This window comes from Plecotus auritus (genome assembly GCF_963455305.1).
Source record: "Plecotus auritus genome assembly, chromosome: 2".
Lineage (NCBI taxonomy): Eukaryota > Metazoa > Chordata > Mammalia > Chiroptera > Vespertilionidae > Plecotus > Plecotus auritus.
This window is the reverse complement of record NC_137771.1, coordinates 173840561-173865988: the sequence shown is the minus strand read 5'-3', so window position 1 is coordinate 173865988 and position 25428 is coordinate 173840561. Positions and strand designations below refer to the sequence as shown.

At 41.6% G+C, this 25428-nt stretch overlaps 2 protein-coding genes across 4 annotated transcripts in view; both read right to left on the bottom strand.

Annotated features, from left to right (window-relative positions):
• The window catches only part of PAK2 (p21 (RAC1) activated kinase 2), a 138064-nt gene that overhangs the window by 96215 nt on the left and 16421 nt on the right, over positions 1-25428 (bottom strand). Inside the window, exon 1 of one of the 3 annotated variants that reach the window (XM_080655739.1) lies at positions 17262-17318. The exons of 1 other annotated variant lie outside the window; for it this stretch is intronic. The gene's annotated coding sequence lies outside the window, so the exon portion shown is untranslated. Of the gene's footprint in view, positions 1-8087; positions 8222-17261; positions 17319-25428 lie in introns of those variants that run through there. One more of the 3 variants, XM_080655737.1, reaches the window with a different exon arrangement.
• PIGX (phosphatidylinositol glycan anchor biosynthesis class X) overlaps positions 17083-25428 on the bottom strand; it is a gene marked incomplete at its 5' end in the record, with an annotated part of 24909 nt that continues 16563 nt past the window's right edge. Inside the window, 3 exons of the mRNA XM_080654693.1 lie at positions 17083-17318; positions 19865-19965; positions 22968-23181. Coding sequence (XP_080510819.1) covers positions 17175-17318; positions 19865-19965; positions 22968-23181 — 459 coding nt within the window. The remainder of the gene's footprint in view (positions 17319-19864; positions 19966-22967; positions 23182-25428) is intronic.

The window sequence follows — 25428 nt, the reverse complement described above, 5'->3', positions numbered from 1 at the left end:
GTCATCCTGTGCACCAAAAGGTTGTGGGTTCGATTCCCTGTCAGGGTACATATCTAGGTTGCAGGTTTGATCCCTAGGTTGGGGCACATCTGGGAGGCAACTGACCAATGTTTCTCGCATTGATGTCTCTCTGTCTCTGTCTGTTTCTCTCCCACTCCTCCCTCTAAAATCAATGTACATATCCTTGGGTGAGGATTAAAAAGAAAAAATCATTTTTAAAAAGAATTTTTAAGGAGAACAAAGGAAAACTTTCAAGATGTAATGTTAGGTTAAAAAAAAAAAAAAAGAAAGCACCCTAACCAGTTCGGTTCAGTGGATAGAGCGTTGGCCTGCGGTCTGAAGGGCCCCAGGTTCAATTTCCAGTCAAGGGCACATGCCCGGGTTGCAGGCTCAATTCCCAGTAGGGGGTGTGCAGGAGGCAGCCGATCAATGATTCTCTCTCATCATTGATGTTTCTCTCTCTCCCTCTCCCTTCCTCTCTGAAGTCAATAAAAATATTTTTTTAAAAAGCAAGATAGCAACCCTAACTGGTTTGGCTCAGTGGATAGAGCGTCAGCCTGCAGACTCAAGGGTCCCAGGTTCGATTCCAGTCAAGGGCATGTACTTTGGTTGTGGGCACATACCCAGTAGGGAGTGTGCAGGGGGCAGCTGATCGATGTTTCTCTCTCACTGATGTTTCTAACTCTCTATCCCTCTCCCTTCCTCTCTGTAAAAAATCAATAACATATATTAAAAAAAAAAAAAAAAAGCAAGAGAGCAAATATAAAACTAGTGGCCCAGTGCACGAAATTCATGCATGGGGGAGAGGAGGTGTCCCTCAGCCTGGCCTGCACCCTCTCCAATCTGGGACCTCTCGAAGGATGTCCTACTGCCAGTTTACAGGGATCGGGCCTAAACCGGCAGTCGGACATCCCTCTCGCAATCCGGGACTGCTGGCTCCTAACCACTCACCAGCCTGCCTGCCTGATTGCCCCTAACCACTTTGCCTATCAGCCTGCTCGCCCCCAACTGCCCCCTGCCACTGGCCTGTTCGCCCCCAAATGCCCCCCCTGCCAGCCTGCTCACCCCCAACTGCCCCCCCTGCTGGCCTGCTTGCCCTCACCTTCCCTCCCAATTGGCCTGCTCACCCCCAACTGCCCCCCTGCTGGCCTGCTCACTCCAAACTGTCTTCCCCCCACTGTCCTGATCACCTCCAACTGACCCCCACTGATGTCCTGCTCGCCCCCAAATGACCCCCCTGCTGGTCTACTTACTCCAAATGGCCCCGCCCCCCACCAGCCTGATCACTCACAACTGCCCTCCCCTCTTGGCCTCTAACTGCCTCTACCTCGGCCCCACCACCATGGCTTTGTCCAGAAGAACATCTGGAAGGTCTCCCGGAAGGTCTCCCAGTCTAATTAGTATATTACCCTTTTATTAGTATAGATCAGTGGTCGGCAAACTCACTAGTCAACAGAACCAAAAATCAACAGTACAACAATTGAAATTTCTTTTGAGAGCCAAATTTTTTAAACTTAAACTACTTCTAACGCCACTTCTTCAAAATAGACTCGCCCAGCCGTGTTATTTTGTGGAAGAGCCACACTCAAGGGGCCAAAGAACCGCATGTGGCTCGCGAGCCGCGGTTTGCCAACAACTGGTATAGATGATACCAATTTTATAAAAGTAAACTATGTACACACACACATATATATAAAGAAGAAAAAGTACTAGTAGATAACATACCAAAATATCAACCATTACCCATAGGTAAAGAAATGAGCTTTTCGGTGTGTTTTTGTTTACTTTGTATTTTTCCAAATATTTAATTAGGAAGGTGAAAGAAAGTTTGGAAAAAATTTACAACAGAGATACGTTATCAAACATCTGGCTATATTTTCACTATTATATCTGTCAATGTAAGTTCTTATTAATAATTCGCTCTTTAGAGCACCTGAAATTTTATCTAAATGTTTTACCCCAGTGGTTGGCAAACTCATTAGTCAACAGAGCCAAATATCAACAGTACAACGATTGAAATTTCTTTTGAGAGCCAAATTTTTTAAACTTAAACTACTTCTAACGCCACTTCTTCAAAATAGACTCGCCCAGGCTGTGGTATTTTGTGGAAGAGCCACACTCAAGGGTCCAAAGAGCCGCATGTGGCTCGCGAGCCACGGTTTGCCGACCACTGCTTTACCCCTTATCTGTTGCTCATGTGTTTATTATATAACTATTTTGCTTCATTCACAAGCCTATGGATTACTAAATAACCCCAAAATTAAAAGGAATAGGAATTAATTTTTAAAAGCTAAGATTATCTTAAAATATTCTTTGCTCTTAAGAAATAAATGCAACCCTCGTTGGTTTGGTTCAGTGGATAGAGCGTCAACCTGTGGACTGAAGGGTCTCAGGTTCGATTCCAGTCAAGGACACATGCCCAAGTTGCGGGCTTGATCCCCAGTAGGGGACATGCAGGAGGCAGCCAATCAATGATTCTCTCTCATCATTGATGTTTCTCTCTCTCTCTCCCTTCTCCCTTCCTCTCTGAAATCAATAAAGATATATTTTTAAAATAAATAAATAAATAAATGCAAAATAAAACCTATCTTTCCAGAACCTATTAAACATTTACATGAAACAATATTACCAATTGTAATAGCTTGATCAGAAAGATATTAATGCGGATTAAAAGTGCCCAAATAACTCATGTTTTTAGCGCATTGGGAATAAAGTTTAGAGGTTAACATGTTAAGATAAATATGTAAGAACAGTAATAATATCAAAATCATAATAGAGATCAGGAAAGACTCCCAAAGAAAGCTATACACCAAGCATGTCAAACTCAAAGGCTAACATGGGCCAAATAAACAAGGTTTAAGTTTACGTAGGCTGCAAAAAAAACAAAAGTTTCAATTTTCATAGAAATGTACATTTATTTTGATAGAGACATGCTGAATACAAAGGGTTGAAATAAATGAGTAATCGTTAACATAAAATAATAGAACATTTTAATAAAAATTAATATTTTTTCTTGAACATTAACTTACCAGACACTGAATAATTGCACAAATTAATAAGTGTAACGCAAATAAACCTATTTTTCTTATTCTCCAAAAGCGAAATATTTCCTGTTGCGCACACCAAACAAGTCAATCCAAGACTAATGAAGTGGCCATTGGCTGCTAAAATATTCGCTGCTAATATTAGCGGAGAGAAATGGTGCGCCTGTGTGTAAGGCACGTAAGGGAAATGAATGCAACACGATTATAGTAATCAGTCCTTAGCAAACGTTGTAGTTCGTTATTAATAATTATGTATAACAGGATATTGTAAAAATTAAGTTACGAAATTTTTATTAAAACATTTCTCATGTACCGTTATATTGGCTGGGCCGCAAAAATATTCGTTGTGGCCACAGGCAGCCTACAGGCTGCGAGTTTGACATGCTTGCTATACACTAAGGCTGAGATTTGAAGGATGAGGATGAATTAAGCAGGTGACAAGAGAGAGGTCAAAAGGGGCACTTTTTTTCTTTTCAGATGTGATGCTTACAATAAAACCATTATATTATTATTTTCTGAATCCCTATAATGCAACTTTCACACCAACGTCAAACTCCTAAAGACATTTTTATATCTGTATTTAATTTCAGTAGCCAAGCTATTTTATATTTTTAAAACTCTCTTACTTGCCCTCACCACAAGCAAAAAAAAGTCCAGAAGGATTAAGATTAAAATACAACAATTATTAAAAGTACAAGACAAGCCCTAGCTGGTTTGGCTCAGTGGATAGAGCACTGGCTTGCAGACTGAAGGGTCCCGGGTTCAATTCCCATCAAGGGCACATGCCCGGGTTGTAGGCTCGATCCTCAGTGTGGGGCGTGCAGGCGGCAGTCGATCAATGATTCTCCATCATCATTGATGTTTCTCTCTCTCTGCCTCTCCCTTCCTTTCTGAAATCAATAAAAATATTTTTGAAAAAAGTACAAGACAATATAGAAGAATGATTTTTTTGTACATATTTTTATTGATTTTGGAAAGTGGGAGATAGAAACATCAATGATGAGAATCACTGATCGGCTGCTTCCTGCACGCCCCCCCTACTAGGGATGGAGCCGCAACCCAGGCATGTAGCCTTGATCAGAATCAAACCCAGGACCCTTCAGTCCACAGGCTAGTGCTCTATCCACTGAGCCGAACCAGCCAGGACGAGGAATGTTTTTTTGATAAAGATGAAATGGGGAAGATCTTAAACAGAAGGCAAAGGATTAATATCTATTATGTATAAGGAGCACATACAATTAGATAAGAAAGTATGGATTGGTCGGGCCTTTTAGTAAGTGGATTTGGCATCTACTGAAACTTGAAGTGTACATTTAAGAATTCTTTTTATGAAAATACTTGCATACATATGCATGTGCACAAAGATATAAGGAGTTCATTAGGTCTTCAGTTTTAGTTGCTCAAAATTAAAAACTAACGCCGAAACCGGTTTGGCTCAGTGGATAGAGCATCGGCCTGCGGACTGAAGGGTCCCGGGTTCGATTCTGGTCAAGGGCACATGCCTTGGTTGTGGGCACATCCCCAGTGGGAGGTGTGCAGGAGGCAGCTGATCAATGTTTCTCTCTCCTCAATGTTTCTAACTCTCTATCCCTTTCCCTTCCTCTCTGTAAAAAATCAATAAAATATATTTTAAAAAAAAAATTAAAAACTAACATAAATGACCATGAGTAATTAAAGTAGAAATATGTAATGGAATACCTCATGTCTGTTGAATGAGATACAACTATTAAGTATTGACAAGGAAAATAATATATAATAATCGATTTTGCAATTTTAAAAAACTAAGGTAAAAACTATACACACTGTACTTATTTCTAATTGCATAAGTAAAACAAAATTATTAATAGTGAGTACCTCTAAGGAATTGGACTAGAAAGTGAAGAAAAACTAATTTTCACTTTTTACTCTAAATAAGTTACTTGAACCTTTTATAATAAGCACATCCCTCTTCTGGAATTTAATTTTAAAATAAGGAAAAAAAAACCACTAGCCTGTCATGATAGTTATCCTTAAGGGCTGAGAATAAAGTGATTTTTGTCCTGTTCCTTAATAATTTTCACTACTTTCCAAATTTTCTATGAAAAATATGCATACTTTTTAATCTGAGAAGCCTGTATTTAAAAAAACACGCCTGTATTTTATTTCAGCGGTGAAACTAATTTTTTTCCTGAAAAAATAATTTTTAATTTAACAGTTATGGTCTCAGAAACTTGGTCCTGAGATTCCAACCTCTTTCAAAAAACAGTCTTAAATCTAAGTTTGGGAGTAGAACATTTGCTATAGAAGCAATTAAATGTAAAACCTATTTTAGAATGGAATATTAACTAACATTTATTAAGCACTTAAGCACTGCATCTGCTAAGTACTTTACCTGCATTGCTCTAAATAGCCCTATGAAATTTGTATGATACTGTTATTATTATTCCCAGTTTACAGATGAAAAAAAATCAGGTCTTGAAAAGAATGCACATCTTGGCCAGGACCAAGTAGAAAAGCCAGGATTCAAACCCAGGTCTCCAGCTCCTAACCACCTGAGATATATGGAATAAGTACAAATGCACCTCAGAGATAATAAGCTAGAACTCAAATCTTGCATGAGTGTTCAGATTGTCTATTGTTAATCAGGTTAGTGATCCTGAAATGAAGAAGTAGTGAAACTCAATTCCGAACACAGAAGAAAACAATCAGTATTTCTTCAAGGCAACAGGAGCTATTTTTTCCTTCTCTGCTTCTTACCAAGGTACAAGAAGGATACAAGGGACAACTCAGATGGGTAAGTAACTTAACAACTTCCCTCTTATTAGTCTGAAATTAGTTAGCCCTCTCACTGAAATTAGGCTTTTTTAAACAAACTGATCAGAACTCTGAAGCCTTAAATAAGGCCCAGTTTCAAGTTTCATCAGAAGTGTAAAATTTAGAAAGCCAAAAGAAACATTAGACTTGAATATTAGAATAATCAATATTAACAGATTAAACATAGGAAGGATTTAACAGTAGCTACTTATTTTATCCTCAGCTATTTGAACAAGCTCTCTCTTTTTTGAAAAGTATAAATGAACGTTTATCCTTAGCTACCTGAACAAGTTCTAAGTTTTCTCTTATAATTGAAAAAGAAATATACACCACTGTCAACCATGTCTACTTGGAAACCGGCCTATCACAAACATCAGAGAAACATAGAAACCCCTATTCATTTGTTTAGTAGATATTCTCCAACTACAAACTTACTGCAACTTTATAAATTTGGTATTAAATATCACAAAGTCCAGAAGAATAACTCTATGCATTACTGGTAAACCAGGAATCAAGGCCCTAAAGGAAGTGGAATGAATACCTAGGAGCTTTTTCTCAGTAAATGTATCTGCTTATAGAAGGAACTAGCAGAGAAGCTGACATCACAGACCAAGTTTTACACTCCAACATTCTATACCTTAACCCTTTAATTTGAGGACAACTGACACTACCAAATTACGGCAGTATTGAAGCTCAGTACTAAGTCATCAGTAACAATGACTATTTAGTGAAAACACAAAATTCACTGAATTAAGGTTATTGTCTTTCACCAAAACCTGAAAGTGGGTTTAATGTATATTACAGGTCAAAAACATTTTGAGGTTCACTTTTCACAATGTAAATCAGTGTTCTTTGTAAATCAGATTTTAAAACCAAGGAAGCAAAAACTGCCTTAAATCAATACCCTAAATAGGAGAACATGAGCAAAACTTTCCATGTAAATTTTTTCACATCTATATAAAACATATAGGAGTATGAGTATGTTTTACAAATGCCACAGAGCATCTGGCAAAGTTGACAAGTTCTAACCTGCTTTAAAAATTACTATTCACTGCCTTCATCCCAATCTAACTTCATTTAATGTTATTCTTTTGGATAAACTCTACAAAACACACACACACACACATAAAAAAACACCCCAGAGCAAATTCTTGCACATTTCAATATCCTGCCTACCTATAAGAGCGGAAGAGTTGAACAGAACAGGGGAAAAAACGTGACGTGCACAACCTTGATCCAAAACACAGCTCTAATTGTAGTCTAATTTTAGGTCTAACCATTTTGATTTGTCTTTTTTACAGAGATTAAAAAAGAAAACTACAGGTCACTTGTAAAGGAGTACTGAGATAATTATGTCAATGGGAGTTGGCGTTATCTGTGGAGGAAACAAAATCACGGTCACACCAGAGTATTCCCACAAAATTTAGGATACAAGAAGAGTAAAACAGCAACTGACAATGGCTTTTCACACTTCAGTTACTGAATGAACTTTATATTTAAAGAATTAGTCAAAAGGTTAAGTCCACCGAGGAATCTGTGGGAAGGGGGGTGAGGGGGTGGGTGGGTGTTGTTTTAAAGATAGCCAAACATGGTTAAAAGCCAATCTTCACCTAAATTACCTAAAGAAGCAAATAATCACCTCCTGGCTGAAGATCAAACAAAAAATCACAAGAAGATCCGAAAGTTCTGTTTTTTAAGCGGAGGCCCTCAAACCCTCGGATAACTATACGTTTTTTACGAATGCGAAATGTGGAAGAGATTAGATTTTAGTTTAAACGTGTAAAGGACTCGTGACAATATGCCTGAGCAATAAAACTGGGATGAACAGAGAAGTAGCGAGGAGGGGCTGGGACTCACCAAGACAGGAAAAATTCAAGAATGAGCCCCGAGACGTCTGGTCCCACACCGAAGTAAACGGAGAAAAGGAGGAGGCTGAGAGGCGAGGGAACGGGGACGGAGAGAGGGCAGAGCCCACGGCGCGACTCGGGTCAGGGTAGGACCTAGTCCAGGAAGAGGGACCCTCACCGGCCCAGCCAGCTCCCCACTTGGGGCGAAAGCAGAGAAGAAAACAGCCCCGGGGAGCAGACAATGAGCCGCCGCCCCAGGAGCCCGGCTCCGGGCGCGCAGGTGGCGGCGGTCCCGGCCCTGCGCCGGGCAGGTCAGGGCCCCGGGCCGCCCGCGCCTGCCAGGCCGCGGAGAAGGAAGGAAGGAGAGCTACGGCCCCGCGTCCCGGCCCGTCTGCCCACTTACCCTGGAGAGGAAAGGTCCCCGCCCAGCGAGGCGCCTCCGTCCGAGCTCCCGGCGGCTGCGGAGCCGCCCCGGGCAAGCGCGCGGCGCGGGGCGGGGAGGGGACGGAAGAGGGAGCGGGTCGGGAAGAGGAGCCGCGCTGTAGGCAGCCGCCCTACCGCTAGGCCGAGCGGCAGTGGAGCCCCACAGGCGCCGGGAGGGGAGGGCAGGAAGACTTCGGCAATGGCGACGGCCCCGGCTGGAGGGGAAGCGGAACAACCGCCGCCGCTGCGCGTGGCCACAACCCTGGGGGAGGGCGGCGGCAGGGAGCGGAGAGGGGCGGGACAGCCCCTCCCTGAGCTCCACTGAGGGGTGGGGGGCGGGCACCGCCTCCCAATGGGCGGGCTCTGGTGGGAGCTGCTGGGAGTTGTAGTTGATGTGTACAGCTTCTCTCTTTTGGGGTGTGGGGATGTGCTTCATATGGAGGCAGCCAATCCCTCATCTGATTCAACATTGTCTCTACTCAGTTCCTTGCCCACCAAAGATGCTGACAGAAGTCTGTTATATGAATCTGCTCCAGGACATTTGTTTCTGGGAATTCATCCATTATCTATTTTACTTAAAAAAATATCCTATCCTATATAATTAAAGGGTAATATGCAAATTGACTAAATGGTGGAAGGACCAGTCGCTATGACGCACCAGGGGACAGATACTCAACGCAGAAGCTGCCCCCTGGTGGTCAGTGCATTCCCACAGGGGGAGTGCCGCTCAGCCAAAAGCCTAGAAGCCAGGCTCACAGCTGGCCAGCGCAGAAGCGATGGTGGGAGCCTCTCCCGCCTCTGCAGCAGCGCTAAGGATATCTGACTGACGGCTCAGGCCCACTCCCCAACCCCAGAGGGCTCCCGGGCTGCGCGAGGGCGCAGGCCGGGCTGAGTGACCCACCAAGCACAAATCTTGTGCACCGGGCCTCTAGTGTGTGTGTGTATATATCTTACCTAATAATAGACAAACGTGTAAATTGACCGTACCTCCGCTACACCACCAGCCAATCAGGAGTGATATGCAAATTAACCCAACAAATATGGTGGTTAATTTGCATACACAGGCGCTGAGTGGCAGGGGCGGGACACAGGCGTTCTGCCCCACCCCTGTCCCTCAGGGCCTCTGGGCAGCATGGGAAGGCTGGCCGGAGTGGAAAGAGGCAGCTCCTGGAGAGGAAAGAGGCAGCTCTGGGGCCTGAGCAGAAAGGGGCTGGGCTGGAGTGGAAAGGCGGTGCCGGCAGCCAGGGAAAGGAAAGCCCATTCTAGCACGAATCTTCGTGCATCGGGCTTCTAGTCCTATCTAATAAAAGGGTAATATACAAATTGACCATCACTCCAACACACAAGATGGCTGCCCCATGTGGTCAAAGATGGCCGCCCCCATGTGGACACAAGATGGCTGCCACAAGATGGCCAGCAGGGGAGGGCAGTTGGGAGGAACAAGGCCTGGAGGGGAGGGCAGTGGGCGATCAGGCCAGCAGGGAAGGGCAGTTGGGAGGAACAAGGCCTGGAGGGGAGGACAGTTGGGGGGACCAGGCCTGCATGGGGGGGGCAGTTAGGGGCGACCAGGCTGGCAAGGGAGGGCAGTTAGGGGCAATCGGGCCAGCAGGGGGGCAGTTAGGCGTCGATCAGGCAGGCAGGGGAGTGGTTAGGGGGTGATCAGGCTGGCAGGCAGAAGCAGTTAGGGACAATCAGGCAGGTGAGCAGTTGGGAGCCAGCAGTCCTGGATTGTGAGAGGGATGTCCGGCTGCCCGTTTAGGCCCAATCTCACCGGGATCGGGCTTAAACAGGCAGTCAGACATCCCTCGAGGGGTCCCAGATTGGACAGGGTGCAAGCTGGGCTGTGGGACACCCCCCCCCCATGCACGAATTTCATGCACCGGGCCTCTAGTCCTATCTAATAAAAGAGTAATATACAAATTAACCATCACTGTGCTACACCCACAAGCCACGCCCACAAGCCAATCAGGAGCGAGTATACAAATTAACCCAACCAAGATGACTACAGCCACAGAGAGAGCAGGAGGGAGGCTTGGGTTTCCCCGGCAATGGAGGAAGCCAAGCTTTCCGCACACCCTGGCCAGCCCAGGCCTGCACTCCAGGCTACAAAGTTTCAACTATAGAAGATAAATAAATCCCAACAAAAATGGTGGCAGCCACGGAGCTGGAGAGAGCAGGAGGCTTGGGTTGCCCCCGGCGATGGAGGAAGCCAAGCTTCTGAAGCCCTGGCCTGCCTTGGCCTCCGCTTAAGGCTACAAAGTTTCAATTATAGAAGACAAATAAATCCCAACAGAAATGGCTGCTGCCACAGAGTGAGCAGAAGGCTTGGCTCCGCTCCAGGCTACAAACTTCAATTGTAGAAGATAAATAAATCCCAGATACCAGGGCCTCCGCTTGGGTCGCCAGGGGGCGTGGTCGGCCTGCAAACCACCACAGGCCCCTCGCCCAGGCCGCCCCATGCCCCAAGGGAACCCTCACCCTGATCCGGGACACCCTTCAGGGCAAACCAGCTGGCCCCCACCCGTGCACCAGGCCTCTATCCTATCTAATAAAAGAGTAATATGCAGATTGACCATCACTCCAACACACAAGATGGCTGCCCCCATGTGGTCAATGATCCTGCCCCCATGTGGACACAAGATGGCCACCACAAGATGGCCAGCAGGGGAGGACAGTTGGGAGGGACCAGGCCTGCAAGGGAGGACAGTTGGGGGCGATCAAGCCTGCAGGGAAGGGCAGTTGAGGGGGACTCAGGCCTGCAGGGAAGAGCAGTTGGGGGCAACCAAGCTGGCAAGGGAGGGCAGTTAGGGGTGACCAGGCCTGCAGGGGAGGGCAGTTAGGGGCAAACAGGCTGGCAGGGGAGCAGTTAGGCATCAATCAGGCTGGCAGGGGAGTGGTTAGGGTGTGATCAGGCTGGCAGGCAGAAGCAGTTAGGGGCAATGAGGAAGGCAGGCAGGCAAGCAGTTGGGAGCCAGCAGTCCTGGATTGTGAGAGGGGTCCCAGATTGGAGAAGGTGCAGGCTGGGCTGAGGGACAGCCCCCACCCCCGTGCATGAATTTCGTGCACTGGGCCTCTAGTATATATATAAAATTGATTTCAGAAAGGAAGGGAGAGAAACATCAATGATGAGAGAGAATCAAGAATCATCCATCAGCTGCCTCCTGCATGCCCCTTACTGGGGATTAAGCCCACAACTGGGGCATATGCCCTGATGGGGAATTCAACCGTGACCTTCTGGTTCATAGTTCCACACTCAACCGTTAAACCACACCGGCTGGGCTATCCATTTTACTTTTTACCTACAAACTCTACTATATTTTGCTGCTAAGTTAAGTTCCACCTCCTTACAAATTAAGGCCTCCAACTTTTATCTTCAGAGGAGTTATCGATGTATTCACTAATACTACAAATACTTGAGTGTCTAATATGTACCAGAAACGGTTAAGGCATCAGGGACATAAGAATGTAAGAGTCACTTTGCCTTTGTGGCGCTCACAAATATAAAAAAAACAATAATTAAAATAGTGATATCTGGTATGAGGGAAAAGTGGGGAGATTGTTTTGAATAGCTTGACCAAAGAAAGCATCTTTAAGGAGGTGACATTTAAGCTGAGAACAGAGAGAGCAACAAGAAGCACCCAGGAGAAAGTAGTCCAAGCAGAAGGAGCAAGAAAGGGGCTTGCTAAGGTCAGTTCAGAACAACTGTTTAGATGAAGCTTAGGGCAAGAAGGGTAGTGTAGTATGAAAACATTAGAGTAAACAATATTCAGGTCAAGAAGGATCTTGAATGCCATGGTAAAGCGTTTGGACTTTTTTCCAAGAAGCTATTAAATTTAAGCAGGGAAGTGATATTATCTGAATTATACTTTAAGATCACTAGGTTGCTACGTAGAGAATGGAGTACAGAAAGGCAAGAATAGAAGAGAAATGAACTACGGAGGCAGTAATCATGACGGATACAAGAAAAATAACAGTAGAAATGGACAAAAGTAGCCAGATTGTGCTTATCTACAGTATAGAGAAAAAAAACTCAATTTATATGGAGAGTACAAGAGAAAGGAATTAAAGAGCAATATGGCTATTTACTATTAGATAACCTTAAAAACAATCCCATTATTGGCCCTGCCCAGGTACTCAGTTGGTTAGAGCATCGTCCCTATATGCCAATATTGTAGATTCAATCCCTGGTCAGAATACATACAAGGATTAATGCATGAATAAGTGGAACAACAAATTGACGTTTCTTTCTCCCGTCTTCTCTTTTACTCACCAGGGTAAGTAAAATAAATCTTCTCAAAACATACCAAAGTGAAACTGCAAAATACCAAAGGTAAAACAACCAGGAAAAAAAGACATGCCCTGTAAACAAACAATTATAACAATAGGTTGCCAGTTGACAATGAAAAAATATTTTCCAAGTTCCAAGAGAAAATAACCAAATTTAAAAGTGTATACCCAGCTAAATTATCAGTCATATGAGTGAAGGGAAAATAAAGATATCATCAAACAAAAACAGATATGTTACAAAACAGAGACCTACTAAAGAAACTCCTTGACTACCAGAGGGAAAAGGGGATGGGGGAGGTAGAGAGGGTATAGGAGATAAATGGTGATGGAAGGAGACTTGACTTGGGGTGTTGAACACACAATACATATGATGTATTATAGCACTGTACACCTGAAACCAATGTTACCCCAATAAATTCAATAAAAAAGGGGGAAAAGGAACTCCTTAAAAATATATACTTCAGGAAGAAACTGATTCCAGAAGTAAGGTCTGAGATGCAAAAAATCAGGTAGATAGCTAAACCTACCATCCTATCACTGATTAGGACAATGCTGAAAGGCATACTTAGTCCATATTATTTCACTGTCTCTCAGCCTACCAAAACCCTCTTACATTCAATAACCTGCCAATAGCTTATTTTGTGAGTATGGGGAATAATACAGATAGGTGTTGGTCACCTCACTCTAATTTCTTTATCTCCATATCATATAAATCAGAATCAATTACCAAAATATATGTGAATAGCTTGAAATGAATAGAATATCTGACTAGAATAATCCTTAAACTCGTTATATTCTGAAATAATTAGAGCTGCAATAGATTTTTCCAGTTCCCAAGCCATGTATATATCATCCACCATGAGAAATAGCTAAAATATCTCAATTCCTGGTAGAGTGGCTGAGACACACACACACACACACACACACACACACACACACACACACACTAATCTCTGTTCCCCCCTTAGTTGAGGTTTCCTGTCTCTGTCATTTTCACCCAAAAGAACATAACATAATACTTTAAGAAAAATAAACCACAAAAGTAAAACAAATACTGGATCATAATAACCAAGAGAAGAGTACCCCTTTTCTTGGCCTTAAAAAAAAAAAAAAAAGATATACATAATTACAAAACTGATTTTTAAAAATAAAGTGCTTATTCATTTTTAAAATATTCAAAGAATATACAGAGTTCAAAACCAGAAATGTTCTATCAAAAGTAATGTCATCTGGCCCAGCCGATGTGGCTCAGTGGTTGTGTCGACCCATGAATCAGGTCAGTTTGATTCCTGGTCAGGGCACATGACTGGGTTTTGGGCTTAATCCTCAGTAGGGGGTATTCAGGAGGCAGCCAATCAGTGATTCTCATCATTGATGTTTCTATCCCTCTATCCTTCTCCCTTCCTCTCTCTGAAATCAATCTATAATAATAAAAGCATAATATGCTAATTAGACCGGACAGCCAAACGACCTTCTGGACGAAGCCAGGATGCGAGGGCCGAGCCCCTTGCATGAATTTCATGCATCAGGCCTCTAGTAAAAACATTATATATATATATATATTTTTTTTTTTTAGTAATGTCACCTGCAACCACTTATTAGGCAAGAATGGTCATATCCAAGTCTTCTTCACTGACATACACATTTTTTAATACTTTGAATAGCTATATAAATGAGTAAATGGCTATAACATGTTCCAAGCCACAATTTAGACAGGGTGGAAATTTTAGTCATTTTAAAGACTTGTAATATTTCTGCTTCATGGCACTGGGTTGCTTTTTTCAATATTTAAATTCTCAAAAACATCTTCAAAAAGAAATGTTATGACTAGTCGAGCCATACATGTCAAATTATAAAAGATTTATTCCCATAAAAACACCAGGCTATTGCCCTGGCTGGTTTGCTCAGTGTTAGAATGTCGGCCCTCAGACCAAAGAGTCACAGGTTCTATTCCTGTCAAGGGCATGTACCTCGGTTGCAGGTTTCCCCAGCCCTAATAGGGGTGAGTGCAGGAGAGACACAACCAATCGATGTGTCTCTCTCACATAGATGTTTCTCTCTGTCTCTCCTCCTCTCTCTAAAAAAAATCAATGGGGAAAAAAAATGTCCTCATGTGAGGATTAACAAAAAACCCAGAATGTTTTAGGAAATCAGTTATAGCATATAAAAACATGTATCATATCCCTTTAATCTATTTAAAACAAACAATGCCAACATAACATGGTTTCAGTGGCTTTGGTTTTGGAACATGCTTGCCCTAAAAAAATTGCCCTAAATAAATGGAAGGGCATGCTTGCTCTTTTATTTTTTAATTAGCTTATGGCACTTACTTTATTTTCTAATTTTTTTCCAAAGTAAAACAATAAATCAAGACTTTTCAAAAAAAATCAGCAATGTTATTTTAATACAGAATGTTTAATTACAGGAGGGCAGAGAGTCTAATTAAATAAAATTGAAAACCCTTATTACCCCCAATATAAAATTACTAAATTAATGTCTCAAAAGAAAATACTAGTGTAAAGCTTTATTTTTTAATTTTTTGTTAATCCTCACCTGAGGATATTTTTCCATTGATTTTTAGAGAGAGTGGGAAGGGGAGAGACAGAGAAAGAAACATCAATGTGAGAGACACATAGATTGGTTGCTTCCCTCTAGGGATGGAGCTTGCAACTGAGGTACATGCCAGGGACCCTTCAGTCCCCGGGCCAATGCACTATCCACTGAGCATACCAGCTAGGGCTGGTGAAAGCTTTGAATCACACCATTACTCACTAAGATTTATGATTTATCAATTACATTCTCCACCACTTTGGCAAGAGGATGAAGTTTTTTTAAAAAAACAGTTTATAAATCTAACATAGCGAAGATTGTATATAAGTCCATATTGCACTTTTTACGTACAAGAATAAAACAGTAAAATCAAGTGTCTTGCATACACTAAGAACAGCACAAATTTGTCACAAACTTAATGCAGAAGCTGATGTGAGGTGTATTCAAAATGTAGAAATGTAATATATGTATGTACAGAATGCTGAGACTATTAACAAACAATACACTGTATGACTTTATTCTTTTTAGCATAGTTGTATTTATTAATATAGCCTTTTGGTTCTAAATCAAGACCTCTTATTTTTTTTAAAATCACCTGAAGATACAAAAAGATTTTTTGCAAATGTATAACTTAATAAAATACACTATTTCTGAACTGTCTTTCTGACAAATTCAGTACTAAATCAGAACCAAATCTTAGTACTTAGTTTCATCAAGTCCTTTGACAATTCATATATTAAAAAGCAATATAGCCCGGCTGGTGTTGCCCAGTGGTTAAGCATCGACCCATGAACCAGAAGGTCATTGTTCAATTCCTGGTCAGGAGACATGACAGGGTTGCAGGCTCAATCCCCAGTAGGAAGCATGCAGGAAGCAGCCAATGGATGATACTCTCAACATTGATGTTTCCATCTGTCTCTCCCTCTCCTTTCCTCTCTCTGAAATCAATAAACACACACACACACACACACACACACACACACATATATATATAAATACTAGAGGCCCGGTGCATGAAATTTGTGCAGAGGGGGTTGCCCTCAGCCCAGCCTGCATCCTCTCCAATCTGGGACCCCTCGGGGGATGTCCAACTGCCGGGGATTGGCCCTAAACCGGCAGTCGGACATCCCTCTCACAATCTGGGACCACTGGCTCCTAACTGCTCACCTGCCTGCCTGCCTGATCACCCCTAACTGCCCCCCACTGCCAGCCTGATCACCCCTAACCGCCTCTGCCTGCCAGCCTGATCGCTCCCAACTGCCCCGCCCCCGCCAGCCTGATCGCTCCCAACTGCCCCCCCCCTGCCGGCCTGGTTGCCCCCAACTGCCCCCCCCCCTGCTGGCCTGGTTGCCCCCAATGACCCCCCCTGCTGGCCCCTTACTGCCCCCCTCTGCCGGTCTGGTCGCCCCTCACTGCCTCCTGCTGCCGGCCTGGTTGCCATCAACTGCCCCCCAGCCGGCCTGGTCACCCTTCACTTTCCCCCTCTGCCGTCCTGGTTGCCCCTCACTGCTCCCCTGCCGGCATGGTCACCCCACACAGCCTGCTGTTCAGTCGTTTGGTCATCCCTCACTAATCCCCCTGGCTGGCCTGGTCACCCCACGCAGCCTGCTGTTTGGTCATTACTGTGAGGGCATCCTGAGAAATTTGCATATTACCCTTTTATTAGTGTTTTTTAAAGCAATGTAACATATAAAAGAAGAATGGAAATGTTTTAAGGAATAATCAATTTTCATATTAATATTTTCTTAGCTATTTTGTTTTAATATTTTCTTTGAAACTCTGGATGACTTCAATATCCTCATAAAATTAAGATTTAAATAAACTCATTCATCTAACTTATTTTCTTATTTATAATGATTTTCTCAATTTTTAGCTTAAATTGAAATGTTTCTATTCACAAAATGAGAATAATTTGTCTCTAATACATAAAGTACTCACTTTTGTAACCCAAATGAGGATAAAAATCATTTCTCACAAAAATAAATAGTAATGTGACAGAATTAAGTTTCCTCTACTAGCACTAGATGCTTGAAGATTATCAAAGGTCTACAGTAGAGAGCACTCAGTTTTGGAATTAGTTGAGAATGATCCAAAATTTCCTCCAGTAAACATAATTTTAGCCAAAAATGAAGACAAAAGACGAAAGTAATGACAATTTTAGAAGAATGCTTCTAATCACAAATGATTAGGTCTTATTTAGGTTTATGGAAAGCATTTAATTGCAGAAAACTTATAGGGGGAAATGGCCATATTTGAAAACAGCCACAAGAATCAAAGTAGAACACAGGATGGTAATAAGCAGAGTTACAGAACATACTAAAGTGGTATGTATAGTCAGTCCCACTGGAACCTGTAGAGTCACATTCTTATACACCTGTGGAGAGAGAAGTTAGAGACATTTAAAATGGATGTTCTAAGTAGGACCACTTTCTTTATTTTTATTTTTTTGCTTTTAAATATTCTTCAGCCAATTCTACACTACATGTAACATTATTGTTTGAATGATTCTTTTGGTTTGAACATTTAATGTAAATAAATCAGACTCAATTCCCAAAATAATTCTTAAATTCTCATTAGTTTTTACTTTTTCTATATTTTACATAGAATTGAGTATATTCTTTTTAAAAACACAGGCCAGCCAGGCTGGTGTGGCTCAGTTGTTTGAGTGTTGTCCCATGTACAAGAGGTTGCAGATTCAACTTAGTTTCTATTTTCTATTTGGTTTTGAAGATAAAGGGTTCAATTAGAAACTTTGGGAAATTTTGTGGTTTAAAAATAAGTTTTTAAAAAACATTAAAATTTGGGAATATTTTTATTTTTGGCTTCTTTTTATAAATACCTGGATTATAACTTCACATCCAAAAAAGATTATTTTATCACCACAATCTGTAACAAAGTGCTATTTGAAAATTATAATCTTAAAAAAAATGGCATCTTAAGCAAATAAGCCTTAATAAGGATCACCACCTTAGTAATGGCCACCTATAACTCAAAGTAAAGAAAAAAAAAAAAAAAATCGCCCTGACTGGTTTGGCTCAGTGGATAGAGCGTCGGCTTGCGGACTGAAAGGTCCCAGGTTCGATTCCGGTCAAGGGCATGTACCTTGGTTGCGGGTACATCCCCAGTGGGGAGTGTGCAGGAGGCAGCTGATCGATGTTTCTCTCTCATCGATATTTCTGACTCTCTATCCCTCTCCCTTCCTCTCTGTAAAAAATCAATAAAGTATATTTAAAAAAAAGAAAAAAAAAAAAAAAAGAAAAAAAAAATCAAATAGCTTAAGTATGACTTCTTATTTCAAGTTACATGGTCTTAAAAAGAACTGAATTCAAAATATTTTAACAGGGTAATTACTTATTTTATAGCAATGCACACTACCTATTTTTAAATCAATAAATCATAAACAAACACTAATCATACTCTTCATTCACATACTCTTAAATGTAATTCTCCAGATGTATTTTAGAGTTTGAAAAAAATTATGGTAACATATGTGTGATATTGTGTTTTATATAAGACATACATATTTGGTTTTCATTCCCTTTCTGGCTCAAAGCTCCCCAAACTGTTGGAATTTCCTAAGTGTTAAGAGTAAGCATGGTGTCTTTTATGTTGGTGAAGTAGCTTTTGAAAGCACTTAAGGAGCTGAAACCAGTTTGGCTCAGTGGATAGAGCGTCGGCCTGCGGACTGAAGGGTCCCGGGTTCGATTCCGGTCAAGGGCATGTACCTTGGTTGCGGGCACATCCCCAGTGGGAGGTGTGCAGGAGGCAGCTGATCGATGTTTCTCTCTCATCGATGTTTCTAACTCTCTATCCCTCTCTCTTCCTCTCTGTAAAAAAGCAATAAAATATTAAAAAAAAAAAAAAAGAAAGCACCTAAGGATGAGGACTGGTTGCCAATGGAGCCAACCGTGTGATAAGAGAGTTGAAACTTTCAGTCCCACCCCAGACCTCCAAGAAGAGGAGAGGGGCTGGTTGCTCAGAGGTTAGAGTATCAACCCATGAGTTCGATTCCAGGTCAAGGACATGTACCTCAGTTACAGGTTTGATCCCTGGCTCCACTAGGGTTGTGTGTGGGAGGCAACCAGTTGATGTGTCTCTCTCACATAGATGTTTCTCTTTCTCTCTCCTGCCTCTCACTTCCTTTAAAAATCAATGGAAAAAAACTTAACCACTCTGAAGAGAGAAAAGAAGTAGACTATATATATAAAAGCCTAAGCGACCATTACGACTGAATGACCAGAACGACCGGTCGACCAGTCGCTATGATGCGCACTGACCACCAGGGGGCAGACGCTCAATGCAGGAGCTGCCCCTTGGTGGTCAGTACGCTCCCATAGCCAACCTCTTGCGGCCTGCAACCTCCCATGGTCCCTCCCTGCAGCCAGCCAGGCTGAGGGATCCTACGCTTGCATGAATTCGTGCACCAGGCCTCTAGTGTTAACATAAGAAGGTAAGAAGAAAACTGTAGACTTCTTAGACAACTGTCTAAAAACTAACACAGTTGAAATAATACTAATTTGAGTTTTATTATCCTTTTTTTTCACTTATTCTGTGTAATACAATGAAGTTAACTAATTTATTTGTTCAAAAATTAATAAAAAGTTCTAAATAAAGTTTATACCTTATGGATATATCACCGTTTTTCTTGGCCATTTCACACCTTTAAATCGCCTATCAGCTATACTTAAGCTCTGGACCAATGAGGCATGGGACTAACATTAAATCTCCAGCCCCCAAATTAAATGATTCTATATAAAGGAGGAACCACTGTTGTCATCTGCAGCAAAGAAATGACATTACAAAAAAAAACATCTTTCTATGGTAAAATATAAAATTCTAATCCCTTAAATGTGGCAGAAACATTATAGAAAGAATTTTAAATGAAGTAGTACAATCTAAAAATATAAAATACTAACTTACTGATTTATATTTCATATTGTTCCATTGGCAAATATCCTTATTCTTCAAAGCACAAGGAGCTGCCACTTTTGACTGAGCCCAGCACTTCAAAATTGGAAACTCTGAGAAAAAGTGGTTGAAGATCATATCACAAAACTTTAATCTGGACTAGAGGCTAGGCCAATTTGTCATGTTAGGATATGAGTATTCAAACATTTTAATACACAATGTAATGATTTGGCTCTATCTATCACCTATTGTTTTATTTTAACAGCCTGTTTTAAGTGAATGCCTAAGAAATTATGAAATTACAAAGACTGCATGACTTCTTAACAAATCCCATTATACTAAAGGCCACTTCTTAAGTATTTTAATTTAAACTTTTTCTTGAAGTATAACACATATTTAGGACAGTGAACAGATCCTAAGCATCCAACTCAATAAATTTCCAGGTGTAAACACACCCATAAAGAACTTTCAGACCAAAACCCGAATAACACCAGAACCCCAGATGCTCTTTCAGGAGGGAACACATTCTCAAACTTTATTTAAGATAAGTCAATATCATTAATAGAAACAGAAAACTAGGTTGGATGAACAAAGCTAACATAGTTGAACACTTTTTTATTTTTTCACCATGAAATATATGATGGCAGCAAATGTATGAATTAAAAACTTCCTATCTGCCAGTCTTTAGTAACAGTGCTACTAACTTTTGCAAACATTCAAATCAGCCCAATTGTGGAGGCACAAAGAGCCAAAAATCTGAAAGGGGTTTCTTAAAGTTTTCATTCTAAAAAAAACTGAAAATGGTAAAAGCAAATTTTTAAACATTTACTCAAATCTACACATAAAAACAGAACAATTACTCACAAAACCAAAAACTCATGGACTACATTTATAGGAAAACTAGGTAATAAAGTACTCTCACACACCAAATACACGCAAGTGTAAACAAAACACCAACAGCAATAAGTACTGTGATATCAGCATGAATAAACAGAAAGCAGCAAAGGGGCAATGAGGATCAATGGCTGAAAAAAGCACACCAAACATTATACACCTACTTATAAAAGAACACAGCACTTGCCAAAAGAAGCAAACCTGAATCTAATCACACCCCTGGAGCAGGTGCCAATTTTCAGGAAATAAAGAGGTCACATGAACTGCATGATTACTATCACCAAAACCCCAACTCTGAGAAAAATGTTAAATGGGCAAGACGATGCTATAGTGTGTCATATCATCCATGTACTTGGGTGATAAAAGTATAAATAAATATAAGGGCCCAGCCAGTGTGGCTCAGTGGTTTAGTGTTGATCCATGAACCAGATCACAGTTCGATTCCTGGTCAGGGCACATGTGGGGGTTGTGGGCTCATGCCCAGTAGGGTGTGTGCAGGAGGCAGCAGATTGTTCTCTCTCATTATTGATGTTTCTAGCTTTCTCCCTCTCCCTTCCTCTGAAATAATACGTGTGTGTGTGTGTGTGTGTGTGTGTGTGTGTGTGTGTACACTAGAGGCCGAATTTGTGCACAGGTGGGGTCCCTCGGCCTGGCCAGTGATGGAGGCTGATTAGGGTGGCCAGCCTGGGGGAGGGACCGTGGGGGGGTTGGCCAGCCACGGGAGGTTGGCTGTGGGAGCACAATGACCACCAGGGGGCAGTTCCTGTGTTGAGTGTCTGCCCCTTGGTGGTCAGTGTGTGTCATAGCGACTGGTCAACCGGTTGTTCAGTCACTTAGGCTTTTATATATCTACTAGAGGCCTGGTGCACAAAATTCATGCATGGGTAGGGCCTGGCTGGTGATCAGGGCCAATCGGGGCCTTCTGGCTGCTGGCCAGGGCCAGGGCCTTCCTTCTTCGGCTGCTGGCTGAGGCATTCCTTTGCTCCATGGCGCCCCCTAGTGGTCAGCACATGTCATAGCAAGCAGTCGAGCTCCCTGTCAGTCAAATTCCCGAGGGGACAATTTGCATATTAGCCTTTTATTATATAGGATATATAAAAAAGCCAAGCGACTGGAACAACAGAACGACCAAAATGACCGGTTGCTATGACGCACACTGCGGTGGCCAACCAGCCCAATCAGGGCCTCAATTGGCCCCCCAACCTCCCATGGCCCCTCCCCCCCACCGGCCTGGCCTGATCAGCCCCCATCGGGGCGGGAGGCTGGACCCCACCTGTGCACAAATTCATGCACCAGGCCTCTAGTATAGTTTCTATAAACACTGAGTGGCCAGATTATTATGATCTCTGAATGCATAATAATCTGGCCACTCAGTGTGTGTGTGTGTGTGTATGTATATATTAGTTAGAGGCCCGGTGCATGAATTCATGCATGGGTGGGATCTGGCCAGCCTGACAAGGGGGAGGGGACATGGGCGGTTGGCCGGCCAGCCTGCTGGTCGAACTCCTGGTCAAGGGGACAATTTGCATATTAGCCTTTTATTATATAGGATATACACAGAGTGGCCAGATTATTATGCGTTCAGAGATCATAATAATCTGGCCACTCAGTGTATATGTTTATATATATAATATATATAAATTATACGTATATATAATTTATATCTATAAAAGGAAGTGGTTGCCCTAGCTGGTTTAGCTCAGTGGATAAAGCGTTGGCCTGCAGACTGATGGGTCCCGGGTTCAATTCTGGTCAAGGGCACATGCCTCGGTTGCAGGCTCAATCTCCAGTAGGGGGCTTGTAGGAGGCAGCCAATCAATGATTCTCTCTCATCATTGATGTTTCTATCTCTCTCTCCCTTCCCCTCTGAAATCAATAAAAATATATTTTAAAAAAATAAAAGGAAGTGATTGTCAGGATAGTGGGTTTAGTCTTAGGAGAAAGGAGGAGGCTATGTTTGAGACATGATACATGGAGCTGCTGCTAGAGTGGCTGGCAAAGTGCTATTTCTGACCTGCGTGGTAATTTCAAGGACATCTGCCTTATAATAACTCACTAAACTACATATTTGTGAAGTTTTTCTATATCTATGCCCTATTTTACAACCAAAAAGTTAAAAAGAAAGAAAAAAGAAACATGCTTTTGTTGTCCCTTGATTTCAGATATGCCACCATACCTTTATTTTTATTTTCAACCCTCAGAAAAGATGTGCAACCCTTACCTTGGTCACAATACATCAGTAAATCAGGGTTACTGACCACAATAAAGATTTCTCCATCTTTACTATGTGGCTGATGATAGCGGTAGTGCACAGGTAAAAAAGCTTGGAAACAATCAATGCACTGTGAATCCTGTCTGGCATAAATGAGAACTTCAGATTCCTTGGACAAATAATTGGGAGCTTCTATATTAAAATTTTCTGAAACCATGACTGCCTGTCAAAACAAAAACAAATATTAATCCAAGAGAAAAAAATGAATGAGGAAGATTTGAAAAACAAAACTAAACCAGAAGACTGCTATACAGGTGAAAAGATTTTAAAATTCATCCCCCTTATAAACAATTTCCATTCCCCTTCTATCCTCAAGTTAAGAAAACATAACATGTGATCTGTGTTTAATAAAAGCTTGTTTAGCCGAAACCGGTTTGGCTCAGTGGATAGAGCGTCAGCCTGCGGACTGAAAGGTCCCAGGTTCGATTCCGGTCAAGGGCATGTACCTTGGTTGCGGGCACATCCCCAGTGGGAGGTGTGCAGGAGGCAGCTGATCGATGTTTCTCTCTCATCGATGTTTCTAACTCTCTATCCCTCTCCCTTCTTCTCTGTAAAAAATCAATAAAATATATTTTTTTTAAAAAAGGAAAGAAAATAAGAGTTCTTTCTTAAAATAAAATAAAAGCTTGTTTACTAAAAGTAAACTGAGGAAATTTTCCCACAATAAAAATTATTTCTATGTAATCACCTTATCAACCTTTGTTTAGGTGATAAAACAGGTACCAAGAAAAGAGAAATTTTGTGAATAAGTGTAGCATTGTTCAATAAGTATGAAAACTATGACAAAAAACAGTTAACCCAGTATTGGGTAAAAATGATTGGTATCATTCTGGTAATTTCCTGTTCTTCAGAGAAGCAAGTAAAGAGGTAGTGAGGTAGATCACTGTGGTCAGGAAGTCAAAGCAAAGGTCAGCACTCTTTATATACTGGGTATAAAAGGTAATGGAAAAAATAGTAAATTACTCCTTAAAAAAATAATATGGTAAAAACCATTTTAAAATAAGTATTCTACACCAAAAGTAAAACTGCTCGTGTGATAGAAATTAACCCTGAATTATAATATGCACATGTATATGTATTATGTATCCATATATGCATGCATACATATTGATATATTAAAGAGCACACATATATATACAAGTTGTTGAACTTATTGGCAAAGGTTAAGGAATTATATAATCTTATGAGTTATAAGGAACCTCAGAGGTGATCAAATTAAACCACTGTCTCAATGAGGGTATGTTTCTCAAGTATCCAGCCACTAAGTGATTACTTTCAATGACTGAGTCATCTCATTTTATCTACTGTTAAAAGGTTATTCCTTTTCTATGAGAAGAAACTTGATGCTCTGGCCTATAACAATCACCAATTATCTGTGCTTACAATGTCTTCAATAAATCTGTTCCTTATTTCACTAAGATTCCTCAAACATCAGAGGTCCTCAATAATGCTGCCTCCACCACATCTTCTCTTCCCCAAAGAAATATTCACAGTTCTCTCCGTTTCTTATGACTTGTTTCCAAACCATTCATCACATTAGTTGCCTTTGGAAAAATAATCAGGGATTATAATAGCAATATTTCCTTTCTTAGCCCAAAATTGCATTTGCTTTTTAGCAGTCTTTTTTCAGTATGATATAGCTATAGATATATTCTTTTTAAAAAAGTAATAAAGACTTTAACCTGGCCAGTGTGGCTCAGTGGTTGAGTGTTGACCCCTGAACCAGGAAGTCATGGTTCAATTCCCAGTCAGGGCACATGCCCAGGGTTGTGGGCTCAATCCCCAGTAGGGGGCGTGCAGAAGGCAGCTGATCAATGATTCTCTCTCATCACTGTTGTTTCTCTCTCCCTCTCCCTTCCTCTCTCCGGAATCAATAAAAACATTTTTAAAAAATTAATACACTGTATTTTTTAGAGCAGGTTTATGTTTACAGAAAAAAACAAGCAGAAAATACAGCCTCCCCATATACCTCCCTCACCATACACACACACACACACACACACACACACACACACACACGCACACACGCATTTTTCTCTATTATTAACATAAAAGTGTAATACTGAGGTTTTATTTATTTATTTATTTTAAATTACATTTTATTGATTTCAGAGAGGAAAGGAGAGGGAGAAAGAGATAGAAACATTAGTGATGAGAGAGAATCATGGATCAGCTGCCTCCTGCAAGCCCCACACTGGGGATCGAGCCCGCAACCAGGGCATGTGCCTTGACTGGGAATCGAACCAGTGACCTCTTGGTTCATGGGTCGATGCTCAACCACTGAGCCATGCCAGCAGGCAGAGATTTTATTTTTTAAATTGACTTTAGAAAGAAGGGAGAGGGAGAGAGAGAGAGAGAGAAACATCAATTGTTTGCCTCCCATTATGCACCCAGGCCAGGGTAACCCGCA